The sequence below is a fragment of the Nycticebus coucang genome, chromosome 2 (genome assembly GCF_027406575.1).
Source record: "Nycticebus coucang isolate mNycCou1 chromosome 2, mNycCou1.pri, whole genome shotgun sequence".
In the NCBI taxonomy this organism is placed as follows: Eukaryota; Metazoa; Chordata; class Mammalia; order Primates; family Lorisidae; genus Nycticebus; species Nycticebus coucang.
Window position 1 is genome coordinate 113,425,457 of NC_069781.1, and position 25,639 is coordinate 113,451,095.

Below are 25,639 nucleotides of genomic sequence, written 5' to 3' on the forward strand. Positions count from 1 at the left end.
AAAAGGAACTAAAGATTCATATTTATGGAAATCAAACCTGAAAGTTAGCTCTCATCTCATTTGTTCTCATCTAATCTTTCCTAGGGATGGGACCGCCCTCCCCAAACTATCTTTCTGTGGGGGAAACCATCTAAAGTGAATCAGACAGGTGGCCTTTCTCTGAGCAATGAAATGAACAAGGATATCACAAAATATGCCCTTCCATCAGCTGCTAGTAAGCCACAGTACTTGGAGGTGACTTGTGAAAGCCAAGAGATTAAGTCCTTGGCAACAGTTATATCTGGGAGGAAAGTAGAGAGCAAAAACCTCCCTAAAGATTCTAACAAAGTAAATAAACCTTACAATGAGGAACTGCCACACAATGTCTAAAGTTGTTTCCAGAAACTGTGGTCTAACCTTTAAATCTATTATAACATTGAGACCTACAAGAATTTACCTGTAATATAGTGAAGTCGGATGATGAAGTATCTAAATTGTTTATAGTTTCTTTGTCCTCCACCTGTAAAATAATGGAAAGTACAATTTATTATATCAATAATAACATAATGGTATATCTGTAAAATGAAAACTCAACAGCCATGAAAATCATTTACAATAAAATTTTGAACACAATGTGCTAAAATGTTACAATTAAGACAGCAACTCAAAATACTGTAAAAATAAAAAACAAAAAACCAGGATTATAGTATGATTCTACCTAGACTGAAAGAAATATTGTATGTAAAAGCCTATCTGCTGATAAGAGTATGAAACCCACTGAAAATATATCAGTGTAGGTTTTAAGACACAAGCTAAACAAAGAAAAATGTTAAGCAGAAAAGACATCCAACTGGGAAGTACATAGACTCTTCAGCTACCACTGATTACCCAAGCCTGATGACACTGATATAGGGACTGCTGCCCCTGGGGCAACTACCCCCAACCATGAACAGTTGTCTCTGAGACCCCTCCCTGCCTCCTTGTGGACTTCTAGACCTGAATGTGAGGACAGGAGCACAACACAGGCAAAATCTATGACCCACCTATGCCCCACACCTAGGGGAAGAATAAAACTGTAGGCTGAGTTTCTATTCTCAGAGGTAGACTCTACCTACCCTGTTTCCTCGAAAATAAGACATCCTCCAAAAATAAGACCTACTTACAGGAAAGATAAGACATCCCCTGAAAATAAGACCTAGCGCGTCTTTTGGAGCATACCTTAAAATAAGACACTGTCTTATTTTCGGGAAAACGGGGTAATAAGGTGAGGGATTCCCCAAAGACAGAGAAGGGGTCTAGATGCTTTTTGACTCAAATATTAGTTGTTTTATATATAGGCCCGAAAATTCATATATTTTTAGGGGAAATATTTTTCAAATATTTCATAACAAGCATGTATTATTATCAACTTTACTTGACTTTCACTGACTGGGAAAGACATGCAAATAATCAAAAACTGGGAAAGACATGCAAATAATAAAAAGACTTCCCAAGGTACAATACCTATTCATTGAAAACCATCCCCCACCACTCCTTCCTTCTCCTAACACAATTGTCACCAAATATGCTATACACGTGTGCATCAAAGACCATCTACCTTTCTGTCTACACAAGAGGCAGCACATTATTCTGAGCCCTACCTTATTTTCACTTCTCTCTTGGAGATCATGTTAGTTCATATAAATCCACTTAGTTCATTTTGATAGTTATACAGCAGTATTAACTGTAGTACTGGTAGTAATAAATTTCATTAATCTATGAAAATTCTAAAATTCATAATAATTCTTACTGTATGTTAGGCACTGCTCTACGCCAAGGGTCAGCAAACTTGTTAGGGTTCCACAGTAAATATTTTAGGTTTTGTAGGACACATGGTTAGTGTTACAACTCCTCATCTCTGCCTCTATAATGTGAGAGCAATCATAGACAATAGTAACAATAGGTGTTACTTAACATTTAAACCAATAAAATTTTATTTACAAAAGTAGGCAGATAGCTGGTTTCTGGACTTTTGCCCTAAGTTTGTGATAAACATCCATCCATTTAATCCTCCCCAAACCTTCTAAAATTGAGGACCAGAGACACAAAGTTAACTTGTTCAAGGTCACACAGCCAAGTAAGTGGCAGACCTCCAGAGTCTACACCCTCAACTCTTTAAACTATACTGCTTCCAGACATTTAGGATGGTTCTAGTTTTCATTGTAGTATGTATTATTTCCTAATTAGGAGGCAAAAAAACCCCAAAACTCCAAACAAAAAAACCTTAAGAAAATACAGCCAGTTAGGAAGAATATGCAATTCCTGCCACTGCACAAGCATTTCTGCTACTCCTTTTTAGGAAGCTGGCCAATGAGACTCACCAAAAAATAAAACTATACATACAATTTGCATTAGAATACTCTCAGCCACTTCTCAAAACTAAAATCCTAATTCACAAAGACAATAATCTGCTACCTTTAAGGATACTCAGAATCACTTCCAAGAGGAAATGCAAAAATATTTTGAGGAATAGCAAAAGTGAACTGGCAGGGCTTCCTTTCCCCAAGAGTGTTGGAGAAGCACTCATTGCAGTTCCGAAGACTACCATGAAAAGAAGACGTCTCCCATAAAGCAATGCATAAAGGGCTGTAGGACACCTCATGGCCTCTAATTTTCATAGCCTTTCCTGCCTCTTAATGTTAATCCTCATACAAATGAAGTAATTTATTAAGAAATTAATGGCACCAGGACAACATAGTATATGAGTTACATTATGGACTCTAGAATTAGTCTGGTCTTAATTCTGACTCTATCATGAGCTGTGTGTTACCTGGAGATATTTCTTACCCTTTTTTATTCTCCATTTTCAACTCAAAAACAGGATTAACAGAAGCATCTATATTTCATATTGTTGTTAAAAAGATTAAAGGACATAATAACTAAAGCCTTCTAGAGGTAGAAGTCAATGAATAATACCCACTATGATTTATAACATGATATATTGCTAACAGAGAAAAAAGCCAGTGCTTAAAAAACAATGTCACGGTTAGTATTAAAGGTTTAACTATTAGGAGAGTACCGATTGGTTCTTAACAGGAAAAAAACAACTTCCAACCACTTCTAATTTTAATATTTTCAAAGCATCTAAGCCAGGGGTCCTCAAACTGCGGCCCGCGGGCCACATGCGGCCCACCAGGTGTTTTTGCCACTGCTGCCTGTCCTGCTTAGCAGCCGACTAGTCCCAGGCCTGCAGTGTGCATGTGTGGAATGTGAACCGAACTCTCCAACTCCCCTGCATTTATATTCTGATTGCTATTCAGTTGTGTATGATGTTGCATATTGTGGGCTGTGTAAGCCCCGGTTCACACTGTTGCGATCTCTGAGCAGTGCGAGTTCAGCCATATGCTTGTATGGCTGAACTCTCATTAGATTCGGAAGAAAAAAGGCATATAGCAATTGATTCCAAATTGCTAGGAATTTGCAATTGCTAGGAAACAATGATATCAAGAAAGGGAAAAATTGAGTCGGAGTGTAGGATATTCAAAAAATAGTGGACTTATGATTACTTTTTCATGCAGTATAAGGAAAGAGCTGTGTGTTCGATATGCCAGAAAATAGTGTCTGTGTTCAAAGAATACAATTTGCGTCAACACTATCAAACTCAACATAAACATAAATATGATTGTTTGGTCAGAGAAGTGAGAAAAGATAAAATATTAAAACTGAAATATACATTGACAACTCAGCAAAATACTTTTGTGAAGCAGAAGCAGCTAAATATTTCATCACTGCAAGTTTTCAAGTTGCCAAGCTAATAGCATGCACTGGCAGACCATTCATGGAAGGAGAATTTGTTAAAGAATGCCTTCTTTCTGTTGCCAAAGAGATGTGTCCAGAGAAGGCTGATTTGTACAAATCAGTACATTGAGTCTTTCAGGACCTACAATTACATGAAGGATTGAAGAAATGGGAGACAATTTGCATCAGCATTTGCAAAACTCCGCAAAAAAACTTTCCTATTTCTCCTTGGCACTCGACAAAAGTAATGACATTTGTGATTCTGCACAACTTCTAATTTTTATTCGTGGGACGAATGACTATTTCCAAGTCACAGAAGAGCTTGCTACACTGCAAAACATCAAAGGAACAACTACAGGACAGGGTATCTATGAAAACGTTTGCCAAACTGTGCATGGTTTGGAGCTGGACTGGGCTAAACTAGCCAGTGTGATTAGTTTACACTAGTCACCAGTGTGACTAGACTGGTGCTCCTAGCATGGTGGGGTCTAAGAAAGGAGTAATTGCTCGCATTAAGCAAGAGATGGACCAACATAACTATTCTCATCCAATAGCCATACACTGCCTCATCCACCAACAAGCGCCGTGTACTAAATCACTGAAGTGGGACTCTGTTATGAAAATTGTGGTATCTTGTGTTAACTTCATTAAAGCTAATGCACTAAACCACAGACAATTTCAGGAATTTCTGTCTGAGCTAAATGTTGCCTATGAAGATGTTCTGTACCACACAGAAGTCCGTTGGCTGAGTCAAGGGAGAGTTTTGAAATATTTCTGACTTACTTCCACAGATTACAGCTTTTCTGCTTTCAAAAAACAAAGTACCATAGCTCAATGATGCAGAATGGAAATGGCACCTTGCCTTTCTGACAGATGTAACAGAGCTAATCAAGTTTCAGTGTGCAACTTCAAGGAAAGGGGAAGCTCATCTGTGATATGCGATCACATGTGAAAGCACTTGAAGTAAAATTAGGCCTCCTCATCAAACAAGTGAAGGAGGAAAATTTCTGCCATCTCCCCACAACTCAAAATCTGTCAGCGGAAAATTCATTGGTTGCATTCCCAAACAGAATGTGTGGATTCGCTGGAAAAGTTGCAAAATGAGTTCCAATTTAGATTTAAAGAGCTTCATCTCCATGAATAGGACATACAGCTTTTCAGCAACCCATTTTCTATTGACATTGAAAATGTGGATACAATTTATCAAATGGAACTGGCTGAACTGCAGAATTGTGACTCTCTGAAAGACACATTCAAGTCAAGCAGCCTTCCTAATTTCCATGTATCTCTCCCCTCTGAGACATACCCTAATCTCAGGAACCATGCACTCAAAATGGCAACCATCTTTGGCAGCACTTACGTCTGCGAACAGACTTTTTCCAGAATGAAACATCTGAAATCTCCAACCAGATCTAGACTAACTGATGCACACTTGCATCACTTGTTTTTTTTCACTTGCATCACTTGTTATGACTAGCAATGACAAATATGGAACCGGACATTGACCATCTCATTAGCCAAAAGCAGGCCCATAGTTCCCATTGAAATACTGGTAAGTTTGTTGATTTAACTTTACTTGTTCTTCATTTTAAATGTTGTATTTGTTCCCGTTTTGTTTTTTACTTAAAATAAGATATGTGCAGTGTGCACAGGAATTTGTTCATAGTTTTTTTTTTTTTTTTTTTTTTAACTATAGTCCGGCCCTCCAACGGTCTGAGGGACAGTGAACTGGCCGCCTGTTTAAAATGTTTGAGGACCCCCAATCTAAGCAGTAACACCACAGATAGACTTCCTCTAACAGGAAGATTTTGAATATTGTCCTCAATGTTTCATGCTGTTTCCTACAAACAGCATGCACTTATGTACAAGACACTACTTTTCAAGAGCTAAGTGTTTTCAAAATTGTCCCAAATGTACATGTAAATGGATGAACCACATTCTACTGAACTGGCATTAAAATAATTTAATTTCAAATATAAAACTATCATCTATTACAATATTCATGGAATTGACACATTAAGGGTACATTCTAGAGATATTGCCAAGTTACCTACAGCATGTTCTTGAAGTTGCTCTGGAAGATCTTTCATTTCTTCCTGGATTAGCTCTCTACTATCAGCTGGGGACTCTGGGAGATTTTCAGCATCATCCTCCTCTACACAATCTGCAATGCTTCCATTATCAATTTCTGCTTCATCCAATACACTGATATCTATTATATCCATATCGTGCAAGTTATCCAGACTGGTTTCAACATCCTCCTGTGACAAAACAAAACCATCATGTGACTGCCATCGGTCCAACCACCAATCTGATTCACTTGCAAGGATGCACATACCTGTCCATCCCCAGAATTTTCCTCAAGCCCGTTATCTTCCACACCCTCTTCTTCTGGTTTACGCCCTGAAAAGAGAATCATTTACAGCATGAGATCAATGATATGCATTTTCTTTTTTTTTTTTTTTTTTACTGTTATTCACATTTATTTTATGTTGCATCTGTTCCCGTGCCGTAAGTTTTTGTTTCTTCTGGATTATCTTTTTCTTCTGTGCTACCTCTTCTTCTGGTTTGGGAACAATCTGTTCCTTTTCAGTAAGGATCATCTCAGTGTGGCAGGGGGAGCTCATGTATGGGTTAATGCGACCATGAGCTCTGTAAGCTCGGCGACATATCTTGGGTGCTTTGTTCACTTGGATATGCTCAATGACCAGAGAATCTACATCTAAACCCTTAAGTGCAGCATTACTGTCTACATTTTTAAGCATATGCAGCAAAAATTCAGCACTCTTTTTGAGCCACTGACCCTGTGTCCAGCCCCATTGTTTGGCCTGGGCACACCTGCTAACTCCACCATTGTAACATCGGAACTGTACACATTTTTTTTTTAAGGTGACATCCTTCATATACTTGGTGGTTTTTTGTATATGCATACCCTTGATGGCCTGGGCAGTCTCACGTGTGTTCTTAAAGTGAACATGAAGATTTGAGCTTCTTGACTTGCGTGATTTTGTGGGGTTTTCTGGGTCAAGTGAATAGCGAACCATTTTCACAGATCACCTCAGGCTGCTTAGGGGAAGAGGAAGAGTAATATGCATTTTCCAGAAGCAATAATCTTCATTTGTATAAGCCCTGAGCACTACATAAGTGGATACTTTAAACACTCATGGCACCTATCAACTTAGGAACATTGTATAATCCAGGAATAGGAATGCCATTCGGTCAAGGCAGGGCTCTCCCCACCCTCAGGTAACAGAGATCCTGCTTTCAAGAAATGGCTGTGGAATTAAGAGGCAATGGAAATAAGTTTTTGTTTTTGAGACAGAGTCTCCCAGTTTGTTGCCCTTGGTAGAGTGCTGTGGCATCATAACTCACAGCAACCTCAAACTCTTGGGCTTAAGTGATTCTCTTGCCTCAGCCTCCCAAGTAGCTGGTACTATCGGCTCCCACCACAATGCCTGGCTATTTTTAGAGATGAGGTCTTGCTCTGGCTCAGGGTAGTCTTGAACTCCTGAGTTCACACAATCCATCCGCCTCAGCCTCCCAGAGTGTTAGGATTACAAGCATGAGCCACTGCACCCAGCCTTGTTATTTGGGGTGGGGGTGGGGGGGTGGGAAGCAGAGTCTCACTTTGTCGCCCTTGGTAGAGTACTGTGGCATCACCGCTCACAGGAACCTCAAACTCTTAGGCTTAAGCGATTCTCTTGCCTCAGCCTCCAAAGTAGCTGGGACTAAAGGCCCCACTATTTTAGAGATGGGGTCTTGCTCTTGCTCAGGCTGGTGTCGAACTTGTAAGCTCAAGCAATCTATCTGCCTCAGCCTCCCAGGGTGCTGGGATTATAGGTGTGAGCCACCTAGGCTGACAGACCTGGAAATAAGTTCTTAGGCATACCCAGGCCTGCCTAAAGTCTACCCTTCTTGTCAAGTGGCTTTGTTTGCAGGGAGGGCAGAGTTTGATGCAAATGTGCTGCTTTTTAGTTAGGGAATACAGAGCTTGTTTCTCCACAAAAACAATGATACAAAGCAAAATATAAATAAGCAAAAAGAAAATAAAAGCCACTCACCAATTATAGTACCTCGAGTTAGCACTCACATTTGCTATGTACATACAGGTTCTCTGCTTACGAAAATGGCACTATACTGCTATTCTATCTTTCCACTTAATGTACTGTAAACATCTTTCCATGTTCTTTAACTGCACAAGGCTACACCATCATTGATCTAATGAATACTTATGGTTAGAAATTTTAAAAGATGCTTATGAAAATGAACATCTTGGTAATTCTTTTGTGCACACAGGTAGTTATCACCTTAAAACATCTTTCTTGAAATGGCATTTCCAGAAGAAAAATCATGCGCAGTCTTTAAGGCTTAGGAAACAAACCCTCCCTCATACTACCCTGTTTCCCCGAAAATAAGACATCCTCCGAAAATAAGACCTACTTACAGGAAAGATAAGGCGTCCCCTGAAAATAAGACCTAGTGCGTCTTTGGGAGCACACCTTAAAATAAGACACTGTCTTATTTTCGGGGAAACAGGGTATCATGATACCCAAGAAGCAGCTTGTTCTAATTTATATAGCTCCATCAACAGTGAATAGAAGTGCCAATCTTCTCGAATCTTTATTAAAATTGGCCATTTTTCTTTATCCTTGCCAACGTACTAGGCAAAAAAATACTTTTTAACTTGAAATCATCTTATTAGTTTAGATAGAATTTTTAATCACCTATATACTTTCATAAAACTTTTTTTTTTTTTTGAAACAAGAGTCCCACTTTGTCACTTTGGTAGAGTGCTGTGGCATCACTTGCCTCAGCCTCCCAAGTAGCTGGGACTACAGGAACCCACCATAATGCCTGGCTAATTTTTTTAGAGACACGGTCTCCCTCTGGCTCAGGCTGTTCTCAAACCTGTGAGCTCAGGCAATCTACCCATCTCAGCCTTCCAGAGTGCTAGGATTATAGGCGTGAGCCACTGGGCCCAGCCCCAAAATTTTTCATTTAAAAACTTCTGCTCTGGCTGGATGCAGTGGCTCACACATGTAATCCTAACACACTGGGAGGTCGAAGTTAGGAGGATCTCTTGACCAGCCTGAGCAAGAGAGAGACCCCATCTCTACTAAAAATGAAAAATATATAACTGGGCGTGCTAACCCACACCTGTAGTCCCAGCTATGTGGAAAACTGAAGCAGGAAGATACCTTGAACCCAGGAGTCTGAGGTTGTAATGAGCTAGGGTGAGGCCAGGGTACTATGAAAGTGTAGCCTGGAGGACAGAGCAAGACTGTCTCAAAAAAACAAAACAAAAACAGACCTTCTGCTACATTTCTCCTCACTTGGCAACTGTGTATCACATATACAATATTATTTCCCCTCAAATTATTCATTAGTATTTTGTTTATAGATTGTGGGTTAAATTTCACTTTTATGGAGCTAACACTATTAACTAGTTCTTATGTGTAAGCGGTTTTTAACCTTTATGTTTAGAAAACCTCCTTCACACTAAGACTACATAATATTCACCTGTATTTAGTTCTTTTGGATTGTCATTTTCTTTATGTTTTTAGAGATAGTGTCTCACTGTATCACCTTGACTGGAGTACAGTGGTGGCACCACAGCTCACTGCAACCTCAAACTCCTAGGCTTAAGCCATCCTCCTATCTTAGTCTCTTGAGTAGTTAGGACTACATATGTACCTGTGCCACCAAACACAGCTAATTTATTTTTATTTATTTATTTATTTATTGAGACAGTCTCTCAAGCTGTCACCCTGGGTAGAGTGCTGTGGCGTCACAACTCACAGCAACCTCAAACTCTTGGGCTTAAGCAATTCTCTTGCCTCAGCCTCCTAAGTAGCTGGGACTACAGGTGCCCACCACAACACCGGCTATTTTTTGGTTGTAGTTGTCATTGTTGTTTGACAGGCTGGGGCTGGATTCGAACCCCCAGGTCTAGTGTATGTGGCTAGTGCCTAGCCACTTGAGCTATAGGTGCCAAGCCTTTATTTTTATTTTTGAGATAAAGTCTTACTCTGTCGCCTTGGGTAAAATGCCGTGGCATCATAGCTCACAACAACTTTAAACTCTTGGGCTCAAGTGATCCTCTTGCCTCACCCTCCCAAGTAACTGGGACTATAAGCACCTGCCATCACCTTAGGCTAATTTTTCTATTTTTAGTAGAGACAGGGTCTTGAACTCCTGAACTCAGCAATCACCCATCTCAACCTCCCAAAGTGCTTGGATTACAGGTGTAAGCCACCATGCTCAGCAACCCAGCTAATTAAAAAAAAAAAAATTGTAGAAGCAGGGTCTCACTATTGCCCAAGATGGTCTGAACTCCTGGCCTCCTTCAAGTAATCCTCCCACTTTGGCCCCCTAAAGCGCTAGGATTACAGCTCTAAGCCACGGCCCGAGGCCCACAAGGTCATCATTTCAACAATTACTCTCCCAGTTTTATTTTGAGTAAAGTCTATTTTTTAAATGGTTGTCCATCTGGAAACTGACTTCCCAACACCATTTACTAGGAAGAATTGTTCCCGAATACTGGTCTTAGGCTAATCTAAAACAAACAAATGTGTCCCCCCTACCAACTGAAATGTTGTCCTTACTCAGTATTACACTCTTGAATATGTCTGAGACTACTTAATGTTTCTATTCTCCCCCAATCATGTTATTTTGTTCTAGTTTTAGTTATGTCACATAATCACTTCCTAGAAATAAAATACTGAGATTAACTGAAAGAAAAAAAAAACTAAAACGAACTGAAAGGAATGGTTTAACTTAGGTTTGTCTTTTTCTTCTTCTTTTTTTTAATGGTAGAGACACAGTCCCGCTGTGTTGCACAGGCTGGATAGAGTACGGTAGTCTGATCACAGCTCACTTCACCCTCAAACTTCTAGGCGCAGGTGATCTCCCACTCTGGCTTCCCAAAGTGCTGGGATTACAGGTGTGAACAACTGTGTCCATCCTAACACCAGGTTTTTCTTCAAGAGGTTAACCCAATGTTAAGAAAAAAAATTATGAAAAACTTTAAGAGATTAGATACCTTTGTAGGTTCACGTTATTTCAATGACTATACATTTGGAAAAACGAGGAATTCCTTTTCCCCAACTCCCTTGCTCAACCTCTTAATTTTTCTTGCCAACCGATTATGTATTTTATAACATTCACAATCTGCCAACAGTTCACAGGGCAGGTACATTGACACTTTCATCTACACAGCAATATTCACATTGCCATTTGCCTGTATTTATACAAACAAAATTAGCAAAAAATAGAAGAATGTAAATGACACTAGAAATGTCAGAACTGAAACAAAAATAAAAATCATTAGCCATAGCAAAAATGTATGGCTACCAGCCTGAGCAAGAGCAAGACCCCAACTCTATTAAGTAGAAAAATAAGCTGGGCATGTCTGTAGTCCTAGCTACTAGGGAAGCTGAGGCAAAAGGATTGCTCAAACCCAAGAGTTTGAGGTTGCCATGAGCCACAATGCCATGACACTGTACCAAGGGCAATATACCAAGGGCAATAGAGACTGTCTCAAACGCCTGTGGCTCAGTCGGTAAGGCGCCGGCTCCACATACCGAGGGTGGCGGGTTCAAACCCGGCCCCGGCTGAACTGCAATCAAAAAAATAGCCGGGCATTGTGGCGGGCGCCTGTAGTCCCAGCTGCTCAGGAGGCTGAGGCAAGAGAATCGCTTAAGCCCAGGAGTTGGAGGTTGCTGTGAGCGGTGTGACACCACGGGACTCTACCAAGGGCCATAAAGTGAGACTCTGTCTCTACAAGAAAAAAAAAAAAAAAAATATATATATATATATATAAAATTTTATGGCAAAATAAAATTTTGGGTATCAAGAGCAGGCTTGCTAAAATTACACTAATTTATTTTCTTTTTTGCAACAGTGTTTCATTTTTGTCACCGTTGGTAGAATGCCATGGCATCATAGCTCATAGCAACTTCAAACTCTAGGGCTCATGTGATTCTCTTGCCTCAGCCTCCCAAGTAGCTGGGACTACAGGCACCCATCTCAATGCCTGCCTAATATTTTTTTTGGTTGTAGTTGTCATTGTAGTTTGGCAGGTCTGGGCTGGATTTGAATCCACCAGCTGCAGTGTATGTGGCTGGCGCCTTAGCTGCTGAGCTACAGGCGCCAAACCCCAGTGGTTTTTATAAACAAATATGCCAGGAAGATGCACTAGCAGTATTTCTAGACAATAATTATATTTGATAGAATTGCTATAAAAAATACATGGGGTTTTGTCCAGCTCTATTCTAGTTACTATCAAAAATGTAAGTAGGGTGGTGCCTGTGGCTCAGTGGGTAGTGCGCCGGCCCCATATGCCAGAGGTGATGGGTTCAAACCTGGCCCTGGACAAAAACTGCAAAAAAAAAAAAAATAATTAAAAAAAAAATGTAAGTAGGTTGCCATAAACTTCCTACCAACCTAACCTTTTATAATGCTCCAACCTCTACTTCTGCTGGGATGTCCCCCCAGTACCCACTAATGCTTGTGGTGGTTCATTACTTTTTCACTTAATTGCCAAAATGCATTTATGCAAATTACACAAATACACTCATTAAAAGACTGACACTCATTTCTCTGTATATTTTACTTCAATAATAAATTCAGCCTCTGGCTCGGGGCCTGGTGGCTCAGCAGCTAGGGCACCAGCCACATACACGGGAGCTGGCAGGTTCGAAACCCAGCCTGGGCCTGTCAAACAACAATGACATCTACAACCAAAAAATAGCCAGGCATTGTGGCAGGCACCTGTGGTCCCAGCTACTTGGGAGGCTGAGGCAACAGAATCGCTTAAGCCCAAAGAGGATGCTATGAGTTGTGACGCCACAGCACTCTACTGAGGGCAATTTTATGAGACTCTGTCCAAATAAATAAATAAATAAATAAATAAATAAATAAATAAAGTCTCATGTATATAAAGTAAAAAGCCAGTTTCCCTCTCCCCTACTGTCCTCTAAGAAGCAACCACTGGGGTGGCACCTGTGGCTCAGTGGGTAGTATGCCGGCCCCATATACCAAGGGTGGTGGGTTCAAACCCAGCCCCAGACAAACTGCAACAAAAAAATAGCCAGGCATTCTGGCAGGTACCTGTATTACGAGCTACTCAGGAGACTGAGGCAAGAGAATCGCCTAAGCCCAGGAGATGGAGATTGCTGTGAGCTTTAATGACACAGCACTCTACCAAGGGCGACAAAGTGAGACTCTTTATCTGGGAGGCCAAGGTGGGTGGATCACTTGAACTCAGGAGTTCAAGACCAGCCTGAATGCAAGTGAGACCTCATCTCTACTGAAAATAAAAAAACTAGCTGAGAGTCATGGTGGGCACCAGCAGTCCCAGCTACTTGGGAGGCTGAGGCAAGAGGATTGCTAGAGTCCCAGAATTTGACATTGCTGTGAGCTATGATGGCACAATGACACTCAGGGTGACAGAACCATTATTACCAGTTTGGTGGTTCTTAAAGGACATTTTCTTGGGTCTTATTTTGTTTTTATTTGACCAGTTTAATAAGAGATTCTTGGGTCTTTATATACATATATTATACATATAGAAATAAGATTATAGAAATTAAATCATATTGTCAATACCTTCTGTAACTTGCTTTTGTTACTCAATAACAGGCCTCAAGAGTATCTTCGCATATCTACATAGCTCCATCTCCATCTTTTACTCCACACTATGGCTGAGTTTAGCTGCCCTCACAAAAGGCTATACTTCTACTTGATTTACCACTTCCAATACCCACCCATCTCCCCAGACCCTTGACAATGGGATATTAAGAATTTTGTACATTTTTACCAGTTTGCTAGGCAAAAATGTTATCTCATTATTTTTATTTGCCTTCTCCAATTACCAGTGAGAGAATCTTTTTTGGTGTGAAAAAGTCATGTTTACTTTTTCTTTTATCTGTGACTTGCCTGTTTGATCTCTGCTCTTTGTTGACCAAGCTATTTTCCTTATCGATTTAGAGGAATTTTTAATGCTTTCTGGATATTAACTTTTCCTTATTCATGCCTGTAATATTTTTCTCAGTCTGCTGTATATTACTATTTACAGAATCTTTTCTTAACAGAGACTTAAAACTTTCACGTAAGCCGGGCGCAGTGGCTCACACCTCTAATCCTAGCACTTGGGAGGCTGAGGCGGGTGGATTACCTGAGCTCACAGGTTCGAGACCAGCCTGAGCCAGAGTGAGACCCTGTCTCTAAAAAAATAGCCAGGCGTTGTGGTGGGCGCCTGTAGTCCCAGCTACTTGGGAGGTGGAGGCAAGAACATCACTTGAAACTAAGAGTTTGAGGTTGCCGTGAGCTAAGACGCCATAGCACTCTACCAAGGGTGACCAAGTAAGAGTCAAAAAAATAAAGAAAAAAGAAAAAGAAAAAAACTTTCATGTTGACAAATTTTATTTTTCTATGTTTGTACCACGGGCGCTAACCAATTGTGCCACTGGAGCACTTTATTTTTCTTTATAGTTTCTCAGACTTAGTCTCACTTTAAGTCTTCCTTATCACTACATTATAAAAGTAGTATCCTAGCCGGAACTTCTATTTTGCCTGGAAAAGATAGAGAGCTTTTTCCTACCATCAACTAGCCACCCAGTGAACTGTTCCAACATAATTCCCAACATAAAAAATCCTTATCGTTACCTTTTAAATGAACAAATCCACAAATTTTCTATCCCATTTGCTATATCCTATCATCAAAATTGGAGAAAATTCCTGTTTCCCCACCTAAAATTTTAGTTATTCTCATGCATTTTCATTTTAGATTAAACCAACTATAACTAGACAGCAAGTCCAGCAAACGGACTATTCATATTAGCCAGTGCTTTATTTTTTCAGTGGTCCTTGGCTTGCTTTTAATTGCTTTAACAGCATTTAATTTCCCGAGGCACACTCAGCCCAAGAGATTTTACAAATCCAGCACTGGCCTCAGAATTGACATCCCAGGGGCTAAGAATATATCTAAGTGCTCAGATCTTGGTTTGTAATACCACTCTCCTCAAAAGGGCACCAGAGGACCTGAAAGCAATCCTCCTCTAGCGATGGATGAAGAAAAGTACAAGATAATACTAAGTACTCTCCTGTTCCAGAAAGTAAAGAAGTACTCAGAGTATGATGTGAATAGGCAGAATCAACACTGGAGCCACTCTGCTGGGACAATTTTGCTATCATTATAGATAAAAATAAAGGTTTACGACCTACTGGAATAAATTAAGAATCTGAGTTCACACTGATAAATGGGAGAGAAGGGCAAGCTATTCCTTTGAAGTAGTAAGCCAAGTAATAAACAAAAGGAACAATGACATTATTAATCGAAAATCACCTTTTGGCAACCATGATAATAAATAACTGGACAGAAATTAGTAGTTCTTATGACTAAGGGAGGACGAACAGGGTATTTCCTCAGTCTCACCCCGTAGGTATAATCACAAAGGGGAAGATAGTAAATTTCCAGTGGTGACATCAGGCCAACACCACTTTAAGTCAGTTAATATGGCCAGTGGGGCTCAAATCAACAGCATGGGCCTCTGCATAGGATATACTGAGAATACAGCACTTCTAGTGATATTTCTGACAAAGTTTTTACCTTGAGCTTAATCACAGGGAAGAAAACCCTAAATAATTCAAATTGAAAAATAGACAACAAAATAAACCTAAATAAAGCCTAAGATTAGGTTACAGTATTGTATCAATACTACTTTCTTGATTTTGATAACTATGGTTATGTCCTTGCTTTTAGCCAACACTATAGTATGTAGGACAAAGGGGCACACGCTTTACAACTTATTACTACCAAACTTATTACTACCAAAGAGTTCAGAAAAAAAGATATAGAGGGAGAAAAGGATAAAGCAAATGCAGTAAAATGCTAATACTTGGGGGATCTGGGTAAAAGATACACAGGAATTCTCTGTATATTCTTGCTATTTTCTTACGTAGGAAAATGTCAAAACACAAAAACAAAAAAACCCAGCTGCATAAGATTAAGTAATACTTGAAAAAGCAAACATGCCAACAAAAAATTTTCAAACATCATAAAACATTCCATTAATTTGTACACTGCATATAAATGCCACTACAGAGAAATCTACTTTGCTAATAATTATACAAAATATTCTCTACCTGATGGCAACTTCTTTGTAAAATTCTGTAACGAATAGTTCGTAAATAAAGGTACATTTAGCTACAACTTCCTATCTTCCCCTCTGTATGGTGACTTTGGGACACCCTGTATTAAAAGATTCTGCTACAATAGCTGGGCGTTGTGGCAGATGCCTGTAGTCCCAGCTACTTGGGAGGCTGAGGCAGGAGAATCGCCTAAGCCCAGGAGTTGGAGGTTGCTGTGAGCTGTGATGTCATAGCACTCTACCAAGGGTGATAAGGTGAGACTCTGTCTCCACAAAAAAAATAATAAATAAAATAAAAAATAAAAGATTCTGCTAAACCACTATTAGTACAAAACTATCTTGGAGGTATGTTGAGATTGCTTGAGTTATGCCATTTTGAGTACATTCATTAAAGAGGTCATCCAACTTTCTGTTGAAGTCTTGATAAAATCTAATGATCAAGTAGTTGAAAATAATTCATAAAACTTACAGACCTGCCCCATCAAGAATCAAAAGTTATAATGCTCTGGAATAAAACTAATTACACCAAGCCCCAAAAACCAAACAAAAAACAGACATAAAATAGTTTGTATGGCATGATTCCACTTTATATGAAGTTCTAGAAAAGACAAAACCAATGTTCAGTGAAAGTAATTAAAATAGTGCTTCTATTTCTGCTGAGGTGGAATGGGTAACTAGGAAGGGGCAGTAGCAATCTTTATGGTAATAGAAATCTTTCTTATTTCAATCCCTACCTAACTCACACAGTATGCAAAAAAATCTCTAAATGAATATCCAAATGTAAAACTAAAACCATAAATACTACTCTAAGATATTTTTTATAATTTTAAAGCAAGAGTACCCTTAAAACAACATAAAATCTAGAAATCACATAGAATAGGTTGATAGCACCACCCATATGAAAAACTAAGCCTATAATAACCAGAACACCACGAACAAGTCAAATGACAGATGGAGGAAAAAAACAACTGCAACATTTTAAGTAGAAAGAGCCCTCATGGGCGGCGCCTGTGGCTCAGTCGGTAAGGCGCCGTCCCCATATACCAAGGGTGGCGGGTTCAAACCCGGCCCCAGCCAAACTGCAACCAAAAAATAGCCGGGCGTTGTGGCGGGCGCCTGTAGTCCCAGCTACTCGGGAGGCTGAGGCAAGAGAATCGCTTAAGCCCAGGAGTTGGAGGTTGCTGTGAGCTGTGTGAGGCCACGGCACTCTACCGAGGGCCATAAAGTGAGACTCTGTCTCTACCAAAAAAAAAAAAAAGAAAGAGCCCTCATAATTCAATAAAACACAGCAGAAAAACAGGCAAAAAACAGGGAAAGGCTTCAGAAAATACAAATGGCCAATTACCAGAAGCTGTCTAATCTGTGAAGAAATGCAAAGAAAAATTTTACATACAGAAAAATGCAGATGAATACAGTGAATTACAGTACTTTTCTTCTATACAACAGACAACATTTATAAAGATAAAATAATATGGGATGGTAAGTGAATTTAAAAGAAATAGGTACTCTTACCCACTGTTAAGGATATTAATCAACACAGCCTATTAGGAGAGTTATTTGTTAATAGCTACTTCAAAATAAAAAGCCCTATCCCTTGGGCCAGACGAGGTGGCTCAGGCCTGTAATCCTAGCATTTTTCCAGGCTGAAGAGGAGGATCACTTGAGGTTAGGAGCCCAAGACACCCATCTCTACAAAACATAGAAAAATTAGCAGAGCATGGTGGCACACACCTGTGTTCCTAGCTACTCGAAAAGCTAAGGCAGGGGTATTACCTCAGCCTAGGAGCTGGAAGTTGCACTGCAGTGAATTATGATGACACCACTGTGTCATAATTCACTGCAGTGAATTATGATGACACATCTGCATTCTAGACCAGATGACAGAGTGAGACTGTTCTGCCTCCACAAAAAAGGTATAAAATCACTATCCAGTTATGTATAAAAGGAGCATATGAAACATAAACGAATTTCATGTTTACATATGGGTCCTATCCCTAAGATATCTCGTTACATATATGCAAATACTCCAAAATCTTAAAAAACTCTCAGTCCCAAGAAAATATTGAGTGGTTCAAATGCCCACTTTGGCTGATTCACTCTTAAAATAGTAGGTCTAAGTTACTGAGACAAACTACTGAGGGAAAAAGAAACATAAGCAAGACATAACAATGTGGTCATGAAGAAGGCAGGACAACATAAACATTAAGTCAGAGAATAAGGAACTAGGTGATAGGAGTGCAGAGGAGTTAAAAGAAAGCTGAGCTGCTATGGATGGGATGAGATAAACTAGGCCTTAAATGTAGACAGATGGGGAAGAGGGGTGGGCGGAGCGCATAAAGGAAGGCACAGAAGGCCAAGAAAGTGAATCACGTGTATAGGGCCTGACTAAAGCACAGGGTGTGGGAACAGGGAATAAGAAAGAGAGATTTGGGTTAATATGGTGGTTGTCATTATCACATGGAATGTGACTTTTACTCTATAGGAGGTTGTTGAAAGAAACCTCTGTATTGAGTAACAATTCTGTTTTGGCCAGGTGGTGTTTAAAAGGGAAGTTATTTCCTGCAAGGCAGAGCAATAGGAGACTCAAGCAGTCTTCAGTACCCTTTATTTAAAGAAGTTTAAGGGTCTGGATAAACAAGTACTGATAATATACAGAGGAAAATGAATAAAGCTCTGTAATCCTAGCACTCTGGGAGGCCCAGGCAAGTGGATTTGCCTGAGCTCAAGTGTTAGAGACCGCCCTGAGCCAGAATGATACCTTGTCTCTTAAAAAAAGAAAAAAGAAAAAGAAAAAAATAGCCAGGCATTGTGGCAGGCGCCTGAAATCCCTGCTACTTGGGAGGCTAAGGCAAGAGAATCGCTTAAGCCCAAGAGTTTGAGGTTGTTGTGAATTATGATGCCACAGCACTCTGCCCAGGGCAACAAAGTGAGACTGTCTCAAAAAGAAAAAACAAATAGAAAATGAATAAAGAGGCAAATACCCCTTCCATCCTCTGCTAGAACGAAGGCAACAAAACACAGTAGAGAGATTATGAAAGAAGATGCAAGAGCACTGAGGCTTTTGATTCACAGGGCAGTGCACAAGTCCAAAGATAGCCAAGTAAATGAGGAACATTAGCAAAGAAGTAGTTTCATAGAAAGCTCTTAACATTAGATGTGCTTATAAAACTCACAGTACCTTTGCTGGATCTCTTTGATGTTTTCTTGTTTCCTTCTGAGGTTATTTCAATTTCATCAGGATTACCACCTTCGTCTTCAATTGCCTAAAGAAAAAGGAAATGTAAAGCTGACCAGAAAAGTCAGCACAGAGACTGACTTTCACAGAAGTTTCAGGTCAGAATGGAAATATATTTTTTACAGCATATAGCCAGTGCTGGTCTGGAAATGCCTTTACCCCACAGGGCATCTAAACCACCCTTTATTTGTTCTCTTGCTCTAGCTGGAGTCAGACTAACCCCACCAATTCTTAGCTGCGTGATTTTTTTCTTTTCTTTTTTTATTATTAAATCATAGCTGTGTACATTAAAGCAATCATGGGGTACAATGTGCTGGTTTTATATGCAATTTGAAATATTTTCATCAAACTGGTTAGCATAGCTTTCACGGCATTTTCTCAGTTACTGTGTTAAGACATTTATATTCTAAACTTAGTAAATTTCACATGTACCTTTATAAGATCCACCGTAGGTGGCTGTGTGGTCTTAAGCAGCTTTGCTTGAGTTTGTTTTTTCCTCTGGAACATGGGACTATTAGTACTCACCCTGAAAGGTTGTTTTGTGGACTCTATTATCTACATAAAGCAAGCACTTAACAAATATTAGGTTTATCTAGTTCATCCTATCTATTCCTGGGTCCAAAGTACTCAAAAAGGGAAACATTCCAATTTCCTATGACTTTACCCAGCATGGTGCTATGTAAGTCTCCAGTGACTCCTCCATGCCATGCTTTATACTAGGTACTGTCTGGATAAATGCTACTACTCATTGCTGAGTTCCTACTGTGACAGGCATGGGACCAGACATGACATGCATTGCCTCTTCTAATTATCATCATTTCACGTACATCCACAACTGACACCAGAGACCTTTACTTTCAACCACTAGGTGACCCAGCCACATAGGATACTGGATTGTAAGAATTTCTAGGGAAATCCTGCCTCCTACCCCAAGAATTTGTCATCCATTTGAACAGTCCCCACACGCAGCACAGTGCCTGGCACCATGTAGGCACTCCACAAATCAGTAGCGAATATGTCAATGATGATGACATCCCCAGAAAGTGGGCTTCAAGTTTAGTTCTACTGCTAACTTTTTCAATCTTTACTATTCTGTGAGCACAAGTTTGCTTTAAATCCATTCTTCTCAAGTATTGTGTTTTATTTGTAGAGTTTCAAAGTCTCAATGTTTCCCAGCTTCGTAAGTTTGAATTTAGAACTGAATCTGAGAGTTACACACCTACTATGTACTACCAGCAAAGAAAATCTCCCCTTCTCTGGGAAGCCAGCAGAGAAATTGGGAAGTCTGGATCAGGATAAAGGAAAAGAACACCCACAAAGTTCATGCTCTTCCTGGGGGCAAACAATTCGGAAACATCAACAGGAGAATGTCAAAAATGCCCCAGACGGAAAGCATCCCATTTCCACTGCTTGCTTTTTACCCTCATCAACAAATAGACTAAGAAAGGGACACCACCTAGATGGTAGAAGTGACAGACAAAGAGATAGTTCCAGACTTGCTTGACAAGATAGCAGAGGGGCATATGAGTTAATGGCACTTGTGTTTTAGGACCACATTCCTAAAAACTGAAAAGAGAGAAAAGGGAGAAGGAATAAATTTATGGTGTCAGAGATGACAATAATTGAGGATTCCTGAAGTCAACTAGCTCCTCAGGAAAGTTCCATGTCATCCAAGCAGATCTGCATGCCTATGAACTGTTTAGGAGTGGGGGAAGGTAAAGCCCCTCTGTTGGGTTTGGGTAATGATATGCCCTGGTGCCTAACAACAGAGACCAGCACCAATCTCCACTCCCCCTGCATTTCTCCAGGTAAATGTCCACATCAGGCAACTTCCTGCCTGCCTGAGTAAAGAAAGTTAGTATCCATAGTGAAAGAAACACAAGCTTGAGTTTTAAAAAACCTAAGGGACTCTGAGCAAGTTGACTACCTACGCTTGAACTTAACAGAAAATAATCTCTACTTCCTCCCAATAGTAATTAATAAGAAAGGCCCCAACTTCGGTTGTCTGGGAGCCAGGAGGGCGGAATGAGTCACCAATCCCACCATCTGCAGGGGCTGCAGATTAGGAAGCCAAGCTGAAAAATCACATGGAAGAGGTCTCAAGACAGAAGTAGCTATATCAGAGAAAGGCAAAGAAACCAACAGGAATAAGGAAATCGTCGGAGAAGCAGAAGGTGGCTAAGCGTTGACTCAGCGTTTTTCAAACGGATCCCCCAAAGTTAAGGTTAGAGCCGCCGACCTGCAAATGACAAATGGTGGCAGCATAGAGAGGGAAAGTGAATCGTGGTAGCAACAATTCTGTTTACAGGCGCTAGGCAGCATGCCAATCCTGTTCCACGCAACCTTAAATAATCCTCAAACACAAACACGACCGCTTTCTTCTTTTTATAAAGGAATAAACTCCTGAAGGAGTTAAAAGTCTTTCATGCCCAAGATCAGGCCACTGAGACCTGGCAGAGAGAGCCCCAAGAGCCCAGACACACCGATCAGGGAAGCCCACTCTCTGCCTGACTCTTGGTGAATGAAGTCCAGAAGCCGGTTTTTAAAAGTCCTCCCCGACTCTAACAGTATTTGACATTTCTGATCGCTGCCGCTAATGCTTTTTCTTCCTGACACGTTACTTCTCCGAGTCTAGTGCTAGAAAATTGTTAAAAACGGAAAAAGGGTTGTTTTTCTTTCGAGTATTTTCTTTAAGCGTTTACTTTGCGAATTAGCCCCCCACCCTTGCCCCCAAGGGGTCTGGGAGCGTCTTCCCAGAGAAAACCAAGGACCGAATCAGGAACCGACGGCCAGGGTCCAAACCCCGACACCGCCCGTCTCCGGCCTTGTGACCTTGGCCGAGTCCTTTCACCTCGCCCGAGCAGTGAGTTTCAGGGTCCGCCGTCCGATGACGGAGGCTGGGATTGGACACGGAGAAGAGAGACCTCCGCCCAAGGCCCTGTCACCCGTCACCTGGAGCAGCTGACCACGCCGACTTTTCCTGTCCGCGCCCCCTTTTTCCTCTCCTATCCCAACGCGGCGTCAGGTTTTGAAGCCAGGCCTGGCCGGGCTCCGAGTTCCCGGGGGCCTGGGAGGAGCCGGGAGACGCGCGCACCAGGCCCGGCAGGCCGGGACCAAGGCCGGGAGCCGACCCGAGGGCCAGGGGCCGGGGGACCCGCGTCGCAACCGCGAAAACTCCTGACCCACCCCGGCTCCTACTCTCGGGGCCCCGGCTCCACCTTTTTCAGCCGCTCCATCAAAACACTCTTGTTGCCGCTCGAGTCCAGATTCCGTTTTCTCAGCTCCGCTCGCAGATCGATCACCCGCAGGTCGCTGAGGCGCCGCGTCCCGGTCTCCGACGAGGCGGAACTCAGAGCCGCTGCGCCCGGCGCACCCGAATCTCCTAGGCCTGACAGAGTCTCCGCCATTCCAGGGACCCTGGTTCCGCCGCCCCCTTTACACACAACCGGGCCGGTTTTATCTCGGCTCCTAGCACAAAATGGCGCCGCCTGCGAGGGAACCGCTCCAGCCGCCCCGGCGCGCCTCGCTTCTGCGCAGGCGCACCCGGCGAAGGGCCGGCCCGCTCGTTCGCCTGTGCACTTGCGTAGTGAGACCCTCGCGAAGGATGTGCGCAGGCGCGTTACGCCTCGAAGGCCTCCGGCCGCGAACGTCCCGGACACATGCGTACTGCAAATACGGCGCCTGCGCGTTTTGGCGAGGAACGTGCGGTTGGTCGACGCGCGAGCGCGCCTGCTGCTTGGAACGCCCGCGGGGCTGGTGCGCGTGCGCGGCCGCAAAGCGGGGCGGGAGGAAGCCAGTGCGTTTTCCTCTCAGACGGCGCCATTTTGTGCTCAGAGCCGCTACAGCCGCCGGCAGTGTAGAGCGGAGACGGTGGCGAAGACGGGAAAGTGAGGATGGCGGAGACTCTGGCAGGGTCTGGTGACTCAGGCCCTGGCACGGCCGCTCTCGGCTCGGGCGCTTTAGAGACCGGGACGCGGCGGCTCAGTGAACTGCGGGTGATCGACCTGCGGGCGGAGCTGAAGAAGCGGAACCTGGACACTGGCGGCAACAAGAGCGTCCTGATGGAGCGGCTTAAGAAGGTGAGGCGGCCTGAGGTTCCGGGCTGGCGCAGTGGGCTTGGGCACGCCCCACCGCGGACCTGTCACCGCAGCTCCCGGGCCCGGGGCGCCACCGGCGCGTCCCCTTCTTAGCGGACCCGGGCCCGAGCTGTCGGACGCCAGAGGGGCCGGCTGTGTGACCTTGGCTAGTCACCGCCCCTCTCTGTGTTCCGCTTCTGATTCTCCTTGCAGCCGTTCTCCTACGCGCGTTTAAAGTGTAGTCTTGGCTGCCAAGCCTTGGACTTCTCCCTGGGAACGGAGCACCCTTTCCAGACCTGTCTCCGTGACCTTGGGCAGGTGCTTTCTTTTTCTTTTTCTAAGAATGGGTATCTGAAGAGCGCCTGAACACTTACAGTAGAGGGAGAGGTGCTTGTTGCTGCCCCAGGGCCTTTGCACTTCCTGAACTCCACCAGCTACTGGTCCCCAGATCTTCCCTTGGCCGGCGCCTTGTTGTTTACTTGTGTCTAAGAAGTCGCCTTTCTGAATACTCTATCTGAAGTGCAGCTCCACCTCGTTTTTGTTTGTAGCACCATCTGTGTTTACACTCCATTTTGCGATACTTTTTTTTTTTTTGTAGAGACAGAGTCTCACTTTATGGCCCTCGGTAGAGTGCCGTGGCCTCACACAGCTCACAGCAACCTCCAACTCCTGGGCTTAAGCGATTCTCTTGCCTCAGCCTCCCGAGTAGCTGGGACTACAGGCGCCCGCCACAACGCCCGGCTATTTTTTGGTTGCAGTTTGGCCAGGGCCGGGTCTGAACCCGCCACCCTCGGTATATGGGGCTGGCGCCTTACCGACTGAGCCACAGGCGCCACCCTCGATACTTTTTTTTTTTAATTTCAGGTTGATGTGAGGGTACAACCAGGTCACGGTATTTGAATTTGTTAGGTAGAGTCCATTTTGTGGTTGTATCCCACTGTCAAAAGTAATACATGCCTGCATTACTTTGCAGTACTTATTACAAGTTTATATCCAGGGAGATTGCCAGTCTTACCAGCTGAGACAAGCTCTGTGACAGTGGGGACCTTGTGAGTGCCCAGTCCTGTGTTACACAAGTGGAATTTATGTTCAAAGACCTGTTGAGTGGAACCACCCACCTCCCTTGCTACCAGGGCTGCATGCTGCTTGACCGTTCTGTTATTATTTGTTATATTGTGTAACTTTAAAGTGGAAGGTTAGGCAGTGTTGAGATTTGTGCCTGGTTTGGAGCTGGTCATTCACCCCAGTTCACTACTACTGGCTCATAGTCTCTTCCTTTGCTTCATCTTTCAGGCTTTGGGCCCAAAGAGAACTACATTGTGCTGGGCTCATCCTGTACATTTTGGGTTTGCAGCCCAGATTAGCAGAACAAGAGCTTTTTGCAAGGATGGGTTTGCCTTTGTTTATTGGGAAGTTGTAACTTAGAAAAGAACAGTGTGTGCCATGCCTCATCTTAATAACATTTTAAAAATTCATTTCTTCCTAACAGGCAGTTAAGGAAGAAGGGCAAGATCCTGATGAAATTGGCATGGAGTTAGAGGCCACAAGCAAGAAGATAACAAAGAGATGTACTAAAGGTATCCACTTATGTTTTTGCTACTTGAACCTTGAATGTTTAGAGAACTTAGAGAAACATGGCTTGTACCGCTCCTCCAGTCCACTAGGCCTGGAGAACAGCTCTGGCCCTCAGTGTCCTCCCTCCCGCAAAGAATTAGACTTGCTCTCCACCACCTAAAAAGTAGCTGAATAAAGGGAGTAGAGTAGAAATATGCTGGGTGTCCCAGAGGTCACCATACATAGGATAAAAGGGAAATTGATGCTAAATATACCTTTATTTACAAAATATTCATTACAAAATTTTACAAGGAAATGGCCAAAACACTACAGAATATTTGTAAATATTTTGTATGGCAATCTTTGGGACACTATATTTGTGCCAAATACAATTAAAATACACTAAAAACACTTCAATTGGGATTAAAAATGAACTAGAGAAAGGCATACTCTTAAAGCTACCCCAACTGGCCTGAGAAACTAAATACTTGGCTTCCTTCCTGGTGCAAAAAATAGGTATTAACCCAAGGAAAATGATACCAACTGAAGACCAAATAGTACCCAGCTTTTCTAGGATCCAGAATAGGTTGTTGGGGTATTTGCACTAAGCCTACGTTTTACTGGTGTGTGTGGAAGTAGTCTTTTTTGAGACCAGGTCTTGCTCTTTTGCACAGGGTAGACTGTAGTGGCATCATCATAGATTATTGCAACCTAAACACCTGGCCTCAAGTGATCCTCCTGCCTCAGACTCCCAATTAGCCATAAGCATGTGCCACAAAGCTCAGCTAATTTTTCTATTTTTTTTTAAAGGTGGGGGTTTTGCTATGTTTAGCAGGCTGGTTTCAAGCGATCCTGCTATCTTCGTC

At 42.2% G+C, this 25,639-nt stretch overlaps 3 protein-coding genes across 7 annotated transcripts in view; 1 reads left to right on the top strand and 2 right to left on the bottom strand.

The window, feature by feature from the left end:
• The window catches only part of SAFB (scaffold attachment factor B), a 43,718-nt gene extending 20,996 nt beyond the window's left edge, over positions 1–22,722 (bottom strand). For 2 of the 4 annotated variants that reach the window (XM_053579079.1, XM_053579078.1), the window contains exons 1-5: positions 22,362–22,691; positions 19,087–19,171; positions 6,095–6,159; positions 5,811–6,017; positions 437–499 (exon numbers count right to left, since the gene is read on the bottom strand). In XM_053579079.1, coding sequence (XP_053435054.1) covers positions 437–499; positions 5,811–6,017; positions 6,095–6,159; positions 19,087–19,171; positions 22,362–22,550 — 609 coding nt within the window. In that variant the 5' untranslated portion in view covers positions 22,551–22,691. Of the gene's footprint in view, positions 1–436; positions 500–5,810; positions 6,018–6,094; positions 6,160–19,086; positions 19,172–22,361 lie in introns of all 4 variants that reach the window. The other 2 variants (XM_053579087.1, XM_053579083.1) reach the window with 2 other exon arrangements.
• Positions 6,186–6,909, bottom strand: LOC128577077 (60S ribosomal protein L17-like). Its single transcript, XM_053579109.1, has one exon. It carries the CDS (start codon positions 6,798–6,800, stop codon positions 6,189–6,191), a length of 612 nt encoding a protein of 203 aa, XP_053435084.1. The 5' UTR covers positions 6,801–6,909; the 3' UTR covers positions 6,186–6,188.
• A 113-nt stretch (positions 22,723–22,835) lies between the features above and the next one.
• SAFB2 (scaffold attachment factor B2) overlaps positions 22,836–25,639 on the top strand; it is a 36,315-nt gene continuing 33,511 nt past the window's right edge. For both annotated transcript variants that reach the window (XR_008377502.1, XM_053579073.1), the window contains exons 1-2: positions 22,836–23,222; positions 24,709–24,796. Coding sequence is in view for 1 of the 2 variants with exons in the window: in XM_053579073.1 (XP_053435048.1) it covers positions 23,037–23,222; positions 24,709–24,796 (274 nt within the window). In the remaining variant the exon portion in view is untranslated. The remainder of the gene's footprint in view (positions 23,223–24,708; positions 24,797–25,639) is intronic.

Excerpts from the sequence above, each read along its gene's own strand:
- LOC128577077 (XM_053579109.1), bottom strand. The coding sequence starts at position 6,800 with ATGGTTCGCTATTCACTTGACCCAGAAAACCCCACAAAATCACGCAAG.